The 11,078-nt window shown below is 39.4% G+C and overlaps 1 protein-coding gene across 1 annotated transcript; it reads right to left on the bottom strand.

Moving 5' to 3' along the window:
* Nucleotides 1-140: 140 nt before the first annotated feature.
* On the bottom strand, nt 141-9,263 carry LOC135077307 (nuclear pore complex protein Nup160 homolog). The gene is made up of 16 exons (XM_063971839.1): nt 9,074-9,263; nt 8,801-8,906; nt 8,487-8,700; nt 8,292-8,397; nt 7,964-8,159; nt 7,584-7,753; nt 7,102-7,262; nt 6,930-7,023; nt 5,654-5,805; nt 5,143-5,282; nt 4,975-5,056; nt 4,770-4,899; nt 1,996-2,213; nt 980-1,106; nt 794-890; nt 141-285 (listed from the first exon to the last, which is right to left on the bottom strand). The coding sequence occupies exons 1-16, from the start codon at nt 9,165-9,167 to the stop codon at nt 141-143; spliced, it is 2,232 nt and encodes a 743-aa protein (XP_063827909.1). The 5' UTR covers nt 9,168-9,263.
* Between the last annotated feature and the right edge of the window lie 1,815 nt (nt 9,264-11,078).

Consider the following 11,078-nt stretch of genomic DNA (forward strand, 5'->3'; position numbering starts at 1 on the left):
CACTTTTTTTTTATGCTAAACAAGGCAGGTATTTGACCACAATCGCACCTGGTGTTAAGTGAGATGCAGTCTAGGATGGTACATATCTGCCCTGTAAGTGCCTATTCACTCTCGCCTTGAAAACGGGCACTTTATTTCACTTACGGGCGGGTAAGCGTAGCAGCCCGCAGCCATAACAGAGCACGGTAGGCCTGCCAATGCACGGCGCAATGACCAGCGCCCGGCACGCCGCCCGCGCCGCCGCTTACGCCTAGTGCTGCCAACGCGCCGCGCACCACTCGCGACCTGACAAGTTAAATTGAGCTTTAAATCAAGAGTAATAAGGTAGTTGAAGGAATAGGGCAGGACAAATTTTATTAATTTATTTAATTTAATTCTCTCACAACAGACAAGGACTGACTGCATCCATTAGCAGACTGCAACTAAACGCCCTTGGAGCTCAGAACTTTCGAAGTTCAATAAAAACTGTGAGCACATTATTAGGTACTTTAACCAAAATCAAAAAATAAGGAAAATCATTTCGTATAATATATCTGTTTAATTATAGATCAGCAATGTGAGAGCTGGTGCCTATTGTAGATTTTAAGAAAATCTGTATTACAGGTCACCAGGCCCACTCCGCGGAAATTATTTTATTAAATAACTATACATTTCAATAATTGTTAGATTCCTAAACAGTGTTGGGTTCTAATTAAATAGACAGGCTAAACAAAAAATACCGTAAAAATACCCAGTACCACATATTCTTCAACGTCATAAAACTGTAAGTGGACAAAACATTAAAAAATCTAACCTCATTTCAGCCATTTGCCTTATTGCTTCAGTAATCACGGACACTCCCAAATCACTTGCGAATAGATTGTCGTACTCGCTGGTGTCTTCATCATCATCTGAGAAAAAGAAACACAATGTAATACCCCAAATGATGCAAGGCAATAAAATGTATTTAAATTTATGTTGTGAAATATGATGATCTTACGGTTAGAAGTATCGATCTCCGGAACATCTAATCTCAGGGCATCGTTGAGCTCCAGCACGGCATTTTGTAGATCTTTTATCGGTTCCAAAATTGACGTGAGCTCGTCAATTTGCTGGGGACTGAGAATCTGAAAATGTAAACTTTGTTAATAATTTATAACTTTCGTTTTATTTTCTTAGTAGGTGTTGGAGCATGTATTTTACCAATAAAACAGATTATTCATAGTTGGATGGAATTTATTGCAGTCGAGAGGGGTAGCCGCACATCTCCTCTCGTCTCCGCTCCACCTTGGTGGAAACCGGACTTAAAGGCTGATTTACACATAATAATTAGAAAAAGTAGGTATCTAAATTTTAACTTATTTTTTCGGGTAAGATAGTGGGCGGGGCTTGTCACTTGACACGTTTTGACAGTTTCATAGTAAATAAGTTCTTGACGTTTGGACATAGACTTAAAATTAAGTTAAAATTTAGTTACGTATAACTAACTACTTAATACGAATACGTGTAACTCAGCCTTTAGGCAGACCAGAGGGCCTAGTGTGAGTTTACATCAAACGCGCTCACTAGTGAGCGCGTCAAAAATGACATTAAATGTATGACGGATTGTACAGCGCCCCTAGCGGAAACGTTCAAGAACTAAGATTTTCATAAAAGTTACGTAAATACTAACTACTTAAACGTGTAAATCAGCCTTAAGGCAGACCAGAGGGCCTGGTTCGAGTTTACATCAAACGCGCTCATGAGCGCGTCAAAAAATGACATTAAATGTATGACGGATTGTACAGCGCCCCTAGCGGAAACGTTTTAGAACTAAAATTTTCATACATTTTTTAAACGCGCGTTGTAAACTCACTCAGCCCACAAAATTCGGGGCAACTCACCGCTAATCAACGTAAAATTTTGTCAGTGTGTGCGTGCGCGCCGCATACGTATTGGCGCGCTCACATACAAACCGCGCTCAGGCGTTTCTATGAAGATGACCTACTCATTTGTATTTACTCTGGCGGTACTCACGGGCGCGTCGGCGGCGTGCGGCGTGGCGTCGGGCGCGGCGGGCGCGGGCGCCTGCAGCAGGTGCAGCAGGCGCGGCAGCAGGCGGTGCTGCGGCGCGGCGGCGGCGAACAGGCGCCGCTCCAGCTCGCGCGCGCCCGCCGCGCTCGCCGCGCGCTCCCACCGCGCGCCAGCCAGCACCACGCGCACCGCGTCCGGGGATAACTCGCCGTCGCGGGCGCCTGCTGAACAAAACACGATCGTAAAACTTTTTTGGGGCACCTGGTGTAGAGATGAAACGGATATCCGGCAACTATCCGGTAGGCCGGATATCCGGCCTAAATTTACTATCCGGCCGGATACCGGATAGTAACTCACTATCCGGCCGGATACCGGATATTAAAAAATTACGACAATTTCCTATTAATAAAATGAAATACATTAATCTTTGCGGTAAATATAAATAAAATGGCTTATAATAATGACGGCTTTTATTTAAAGTCCAAAAAGTTACAAAAAAGCCATTCTTCAGAAAGCCTTTCAAAAAACTAATTTCTTTTTCTGGGGTATTCACTCTAATGACGAATACATAAATACAGGGTGGCCCAGACGAAAATTCACTTTTGAACATTGAAGGAAAGGAAAACTGTACCTAAATTTTTATAGAACTTTAACTATTGCAATTTGAAGGAAATTTAATGCAATTTATTTTTAAATTTACCTTTATTAAATTACATCGCCCAGGAGATTTCCTTGACGCTTACAACATTCGATCAACATACATTAAAATCTTGAAATGCGTTTCTTAGAATTACCTCGAAACCTATTTTCAATTTTTTGCCGAATGCTCAGCTTCAGTTGCTGCATGTTTGTTGGGTTATAAAAGTATACTCTATTCTTAATGTAACACCACAAAAAAGATTTTTCTGGAGTAAGATCAGGGCTTCCTGGTGGCCAGGAGATGTCACCCCTGCCTGAAATTATTTTTTTGTAGGAACATGTCTCTTACAATCTAAATGCTCTCATTTGAAGTGTGACACGTAGCCCCATCTTGGTGAAACCAAGTGCTCCGGTCATAGCCTTGCGAATCTTGCAGCTTTAACTTTTCAGCCTACCAGTATAGCATTCTTAAAAATTAATCATCCTTTCAATGCAACAAACCTATTAAGCAGGAATGAAATCTCACTGCCTCTAAAAAGCGCTAATCTCATTCCAGCAGACTTCTTTTTGCGGGGTTACCTTATGAGCAGAGTATACTCTAATAATCCAAAAACTCTGCAGCATTCATCCATCCTGAATCCATTTTGAGGTAACTCTAACGAAGGTTTTCCAAAATTTTGATGTATGTTGACCGAATGTTGTAAACGTCAAGGGAATCACATGTACGATAAAATTTATAAAAGGAAGTAAATTTTAAAATAAATTGCACTAAATTTCCTTTAAATTGCAATAGTTAAAGTTGTACAAAAATGTACAGTTTTCGTTTCAGTGAATTTTCAAAAGTGAATTTTCTTCTGGGCCACCCCGTAGTAAATAATATCTGTTAATGTCGAAATATTGCCAAATAAAAAAGGCGATCTTTTTTTCACTGATGGTTTGATGACATGATGCATGCTGTTCAGTCAGATTACGCAGCAAGTAAACTAATTTAATTTTCGCTATTCAATTACACACTAACGATAGCAACCGAAAACGCTCGAATTGATCTGCCCTCTAGACAAGTGGCAAAATCTGACATTCTATTCGGACAGATTCGATTTTCGAAAAATGTGACTAGTCTAGTCTACTAATAGACCCACTGATCGCGTTCGAAGCACCTGTGCAGCGCTAAACTCGTCACGACATGAAACAAGACAATGGGCCAACTATCCGGCCGCCGGATATCCGGCTATCCGGTATCCGGTATCCGGCCAAACAACTATCCGTTTCATCTCTAACCTGGTGATCAAAACACGATCGTAAAACTTTTTTGGGGCACCTGGTGATCAAAACACGATCGTAAAACTTTTTTGGGGCACCTGGTGATCTAAACACGATCGTAAAACTTTTTTGGGGCACCTGGTGATCAAAACACGATCGTAAAACTTTTTTGGGGCACCTGCTGATCAAAACACGATCGTCAAACTTTTTTGTTTTTTTCGTCGCTTTCATTTGTTTTTGACTATCGAGAAAACGCTAGAGGCAGAAGGTCGGCCATATCTCTCCAAACTGATGATAGAAAAGTTTTAAAGTAAAGCCTGGTCCGTGAGCACGTAGAATTTTGTCCAGTGAGTGTGCGAGCGCGATAGCAACATAATTACGCGCGAGCGATAAGGATGGGTAGCTTGGGGTCATTGGACAAAATTCTACGTGCTCACGGACCAGACTTTAGTTTAATCGGCCGTTTGGTGTAGTTCAGAACGGACTACTAGGCCGAGAGGTCCCGGGTTCGATTCCCGGCCGGGCAGAAATTGAAATGGTGAACTTTAAATTCTGTGACGGGTCTAGGTGTTTTCTATGTATACTAAGTATGTATGTATTTACAAAAAAAAAGTATTTAAGTATGTTTATATCCGTTGTCTAGTACCCATAGCACAAGCTTTGCTTAGTTCGGGGCTAGCGGCGCAGTGTAAAAATGTAAAAAAAAGGAAAGTAAAATGGTTTCCGAATGAACAGCATCTTGACGAGGAAGGAAAAATTAAAAAAAAAGTAGAAGATTGTGCTTTTTTCGATCAATGGACTGCGATTAGCTGACATTTAATGACAAATAGACAAAACAATTGCTTGTGTTTTACGCTTCCGTAACAGTTCATACATACCCATTCCAGATTCCATAGGACTGAGATCGGGTGATAGCATCATACGCTCGAGTGGCTCCAACTCTCGGACCAGCGATATGCCGGCTCGCCGCACTACTGCACACCACCATCCGCTTTCTACATCATTGCCCTAGAAATGACAAATTCTACTAAGTTTCAAAGGAGCTGTCTTCAGATTGAACGTAACATCTGCAGAAATACATACGTGAGTAGAAACCATGAGACCAAGAGGTTTTTGCAATCCTTCCATGTATTGCATGCACCAACTGTACAAATCTGACCAGCACCTAAAAATTTTTTAAAGTATTAACATCTTTGATGTCATAATTACTTACTGCATTTGATATTTTTATTGTAAAAACAACTTTATTACTTGTGCATCAGATGCGAGTGGTCAGGAGCAGAGGCTCGTGCAATGAGGTGCCTGAGGCGGGTTTGGACGGCGTTCAACGCCGCCTCGCTCAGATCGCCGTCGATAGACGTTTCGTTGCTGCCCCATGTACGGCGGTATATCTTTAAAAAAACATATTACATTGAGTGCCATTTAAATTAGACAAATATAGCTTTTTACAATAGTAATAATCACTTTCATTTTAGTGCTACTTAAAATCTTTCAAATCCATTAAATGAAGGCCATAAAAGGTTTATCATGGTCCTTCGAGCCGGATCCGACATTTAGATTGTCCATTGACTAGAACAAAGAAAGAATAATACGCCCAGATCTCATCATGACCCAGTTAAGACCAAATACAGCATATTTTTCAGCATCTTTTTTTTGCATTCCTCTGCAAAACTATTGAGCAAATACAGTCAAATCTAAATACAACTATTTTCAGGAATGTGCAGTGTTTTGTACCAATAAGGATGATAATTTAGTAACTTACCACGAGCGCCTTATTAACCACCGATGGCGGGAACAATCCCGGCGCCAGCAGGCGGTCGCGGTATTGCTGGTGCGAGGCCAGCTGCGGCAGCGGCGGCGCCGGCTCCCGTCCCGCCACCGCGCGCCAAGACACTTCCGCGCCCAGGACACTGCCTAAGGAACATCACAAAGCTCTTGTATCAACACATCTGGGCCCCGATTACGCTATTTTTTAACGTCTTCAATACAGACGCGCTTCTTCGATACGATTCAAACGGTCAAAACAGCTGACGTCAGCTATTTTGACCAATCCGTATCGCAGAATCGAAGAAATCGAAGAAGCGCGTCTGTTTGGAGAAGTTAAAAAATAGCTTAATCGGGGCACTGGTTACTTTGTTTCAATACCTACTCAGATATGTAACTCCCGCCGGCGTGGAATGTAAACATGTGTCGAACGAACAAAAACAAAGCGATAAGCGGGCACCCGGCCATTGAAACCTGACACGCCGGTAAGTACAAGTGGCGCGCGGTGGGGGGTCCGGGGATTGAAAGGTTAATATTAATAATCTGGTCAGCCAGGTGGGGATTCTTGGATGGCTCAAACATGGAGTGCAGGTGCGGTTTCGTTCCCCAGTCGATGAAGCACATGATGTCGTGCCCTGAGTACCCGAGCAACTGCACGCAGGAGCATTTAATGAATGCTGCTGACAATGCCACTCTTGTGGCGAAGTTTTGGGCTGACACCGTGTAGGTTTTTTGTCGACACGTTAAAAAGATTAATATTACTTTTTCACTAAGAACACTGTGCCGGTATGCACAATACTAAATCTCTTCATATCTTATCTTGATCACGTTCACAGTGTCAGCACATTTATCACGTATAGTGCTGATGCTGTGACGTCATTCACCTTTGATCTATATCGTATAAATAGTCGCGCAGTTCACATTAATAAACAGATTGATATCAGAGATTAACTACAACCCGTGTCTCATTCATACGGTCCCCCAACATGGCACAAACACCAATATCAAATAGGTTGTTTCTATAATGTAGCAAAGCAATGTTTGTACAGTAAAATGTTTATGAGCCAAAAATGTGACCAAACAGAACTTCATTATTTGAACTTAGACCTTCGCAATATTGCGGCGTACGTATTTGTTACCTCAGGACTTTTTTTGCAGTTCACTTGTTTACAGTTTTGAGTACTTTTTTTCTCTTTAATTAATTACTTATCTCAGACAGACAAATTTGAGAAACAGAATTGAACAGAATATTGCATATTGCAAACAAAACTCACTTGTTATGATAGTTTCGCCATCAGGCTGACTCCATAATGCCCAGATAACATTGGTACCCTCACCATAACCAATGCTATAATCAAACAGGTCCAACTAAAAAAGAAACTTTACAATTAGTTTATTTATAACACCATAAACCTAATTAATCAATTTGCTAAACTATGATCTTACTTGTGGTCCAAAAATACGGCAGATATGTGAGAACTTAACACCAGCACCGCCATCATGCATCTTCATGACGACAAACTCGCACTCATCAGGAAATGAGATATATGCTACCAGCATCACACTCCCATCAGTCCCAATTGACTTCTGCAACATGTGGCCATGTGCTGTAAGAGAAATAATACCAAGTTTAAACATATTAGTCTTTAACTGTAACAAACATCAAAAACTGTCAAACTCCATAAAAAAAAAGATTATTTATTTAAGATGGAGCAACTCAGCCTTAGAAAAATACATTTAACTGGTTACATTAGAACGAAGAAAAGAAACCTGGATTGTGGTCATCCAATCCAATTACAAAAAAGCAGTCTCTTGGCATGAAGTTTTTCCAGTATAAATATTTATTTTGCATATTGATTGAAGTTGTAAATCAACCACATGTAGAGCAATTGTTTTGTACTCTATTGTAATTTCTATGCCATACTTACGAGGTGGCTTAGGTCTGACTACAGTTTGGGCAAGGGGAGGCGAAACAGCGACCGGCGCACCGCCCTCGTCGATACCCCACGCGCGAAGACACGTGTCGCCGCATATTGCTACTGCCAAATTGTGGGTTAACACCACCCCATATGTTTCAAGGCCATCAGTACTTTTTCCTCTAAAAACAAGAAATAAATCAAAATATTTGATTTGTGAATTATCTTAAAAGCTGATTGTTCATTTATGTATTTATAAAGGCACTATAACAGAAAATAATTCAGGTTTTATAATTTCAAAAGACTTACAAGGTTTCATGTTAAAGTTAAATTGTGATAAATATTGCACACAATATTAACATAGAAAGGTAAATACTTAAGTAGATACAAACCTTAATGCGCCAGTGATTCCTGATAAAAATCTGGGTACTGCTGACTCCCTTTTAAGTGGAACCGTTACTGCAGATCCTGATACGGGTAGCTTTACTAACAGGAGGCCTCCTTCACCCCCAATGCCAAATGCTAGGGCAAATAATGCTTCACCATTTTCCCGCAGTAGAGAAGAACATGTGTGGGCAACACCTGTAGCTATAATGTTAATAAGTTTAAATTAATAATAATTTAACAGTCATCGGTATTTTTAACTTAAAGAAATATTGGGAACCAGCAAATCAGCATAAAACTTGAATAAAAAACAATGTTCAGTTTCACAATACTTACTTGCATTTGTATATTGATTCAGGATAAAGTAATTGTTAGGATTATTCAAAGCACTTATATCTTGGAATATTGAAGGCGATGATGTGCTCAATGAACCAAATGTAGACTGAAGAATAAAGACATAACATTAAGATATTGTAAAACTACATAAATTTTAAATAAACTTTGGGTAAAACAAAAGTTTTTGGTACTTACTTTCTTATCCAAAACTTCAGGATGAGGGAATGTTAATCTATGAACAGAGGAAACAGTGGCAGCCAAAATAACTATTTCACGGTACATGGGACGTTCATAAATTGTTATACTGTTTAACGGTGGAGTGCCTGGTACTTTACATCTCAGATTTGCTCCAGATAAATTCACATCTAAGGATGCTTCTGATAATTCTATTGAGTCTGGAGTAGTTTGCCTGCAAATTGATGCATCAATACAATTGGTTATTTAACCAGCAGGTATGCAATGTAAGATTTAAATTATTTGAATGTTTTGAACTAACTTTTATTACTTACCAATAGATAAAACGATTTCGGGTGTTTGCTTTCTTTAATTCTCTGTACCAATAGCCCCCTGCCTTCTGAGGTAACTTTATATCCTGAAGGGTGCTGTGAGTACCACCTATGACAAAAATGAAATTATTATAAGTAGGTTCTAAAAAGTATTATTGTTGTTTCAATTGATGGTTGATAAAGATCAGGTTGCATAAATTTAAATATAAGACTAAACACATTGAAATTATTTCACAAAGTTTATTGTTTATTTACCAAAATACATGAAATACAAACCTGTATTCAAAACAATTTCCTTCCATTTCTCTGGAATATTGTGATTAGGTGTAATTTCTTTAAAGGTGACTGGTATTGCATCAATGAATTCCATAATTATATCACTGTAATAGTGATTAGAATATATTAAAATTTAAAAATTACTTATTTTTAGGTTATAAATTACACCGCCGACAGCCGTTGCACTTTTTTTGGTGTCTGACTTTGTTTTTTTTTTTTGGAGTCAGTGCCAGAGCCAAGAAATTGTTGTTAACATTCTCGTTATGGAGAAGGCATAACATTTGTAGCTTATGGCCATAAACGTTTTAATGTTGAATGAATGTTTTAAGGTTTATTTATTACCAACAGCGATATAATATTGAAAATAATAGATAAAAGATTACAATTTTTGTTGGAAAAAATGAATATAAGATGTTAAAAAATTATAATTTTCAAATACAGCAAAGCTTAAAGCCGGTTCTCCAGCGAATGTTTTTCCCTACACATACAACAAAAACATTTTTTGTAAGCAATTTTATTGAATGTTGACATGTTTTTGTAGATTTAGATTTTCTTTCGTTCTTTTTTGTTTCTCTCAATCGGTTTTTGATAAATAAGCACATCCCTATGCGATGACGCATTCCCACTAAATCGTTCAAAAACTGTGAAAAGAAACTTTGTATTGGTAGACAATTTTGACGTTTTTCTTGTTGTGTATTTCTGAACGTTCCAAAATTATTATCCGACTGATTGCAAGAGTCCGATAAGTCCGATACTGATTTTTCTTCCTTGTCAGGATCTACTGCTTTTCCTTGTATTAGAACGAGATAGTGTCATTAGCTACATACGACTACTATATTTTCAAATGGATTGGTTTAATTAGTCAACCAGACACAATTTTAACGAGCTGTATTTTTCAGTATTTATTGGTATTTATTACCATTTATTACTTTTCTGTGTTATGTGGTCAATTTAGGCAACTAAGTGAGAGATTTAATGAACTATTCAATATATTATGCACCTGAAGTGCTATAAAAATAATGGTGTTTTTACGTGAAGTAAAAAATACATAGGTTTGTATGAACATACATCGATTTTTTTTATGTCACTCATTTACTTGCAAAACAATGAATAAAACAAATCCTTTTAACATTGTAAATGTAATAATGTGTCTTGTTTTTTTAAAGAAAATAATTTGATACGTAACTCCATTCAAAAATAGAACCTACCGCCCACGTACTTCTGACATGAACTATTGTATTGTGTCCCAGGGATAACACAAATCCCAGTGCCAATTATAAAGTTTAAGCTTATTATGAATAATTGGAAAATGTTGCTTGTATTTGTCATATTGTTTTGTTTTCTATAGGTTCATTTAGGTCATTAATTTTCTGGAAATTCTTGCACTTCTACTTAGTATAAGTTCAAAGTAATGATATTTTTAGCTTACTACATTGTCCTATAGAAGATTTTTTCAAATGCGCTTTATGTTTGCTTTTAGAGAGATATTAAAATAGACCACACAAGATGAATTCGGCTTCTCGTTTCAATAATTGTTTGCTGATTGTCCATTTACTCGAAATGAAAATTTAACACTGGACCGTTTTCTATTATGAAATCAGCTGGCAATGTCATTCAAGGAGTGCTATCAGTCGTGAACAAAAGGTATGGGGATAGTATATCAGTCGAAGCGCTAGAATTTATGGTAAACGGTAATAAATATATTTGAACAAAGAAATATCGTTTTCAGCGGTACCGAGGTGGCGGGTTGCGAGCACGGAGCCGGCGGCGCGGGGTCGGGCGGGGGGCGGCCGGCGGACACCATCCGGCGCGTCAAGGTGAAGATGTCGTCGGTGTCGGCGCAGGGCGTCGTGGAGCGCGCCTCGGCCGAGCTGTCGCGCCGCATCACGGGGCTGGGGCTGCGCGGCCGCAAGCGCTCGCCCGGCGTGGTGGAGCGCGTGGCCAACGCGCTGTGCGGGCCCGCCGCCGCCGCCGCGCCGCGCGTGCCCCGGCGGCGCCGCCCGTC

This window comes from Ostrinia nubilalis, chromosome 13 (genome assembly GCF_963855985.1).
Source record: "Ostrinia nubilalis chromosome 13, ilOstNubi1.1, whole genome shotgun sequence".
Classification (NCBI taxonomy): Eukaryota; Metazoa; Arthropoda; class Insecta; order Lepidoptera; family Crambidae; genus Ostrinia; species Ostrinia nubilalis.

Coding starts and splice junctions, on each gene's coding strand:
- LOC135077307 (XM_063971839.1), bottom strand. CDS start 9,167: ATGGAATTCATTGATGCAATACCAGTCACCTTTAAAGAAATTACACCT. Junction 1,107..1,995: donor CGCACGCCGCCGACGCGCCC/GTGAGTACCGCC, acceptor TTACATTTTCAG/ATTCTCAGTCCCCAGCAAAT. Junction 891..979: donor GGAGATCGATACTTCTAACC/GTAAGATCATCA, acceptor TCTTTTTCTCAG/ATGATGATGAAGACACCAGC.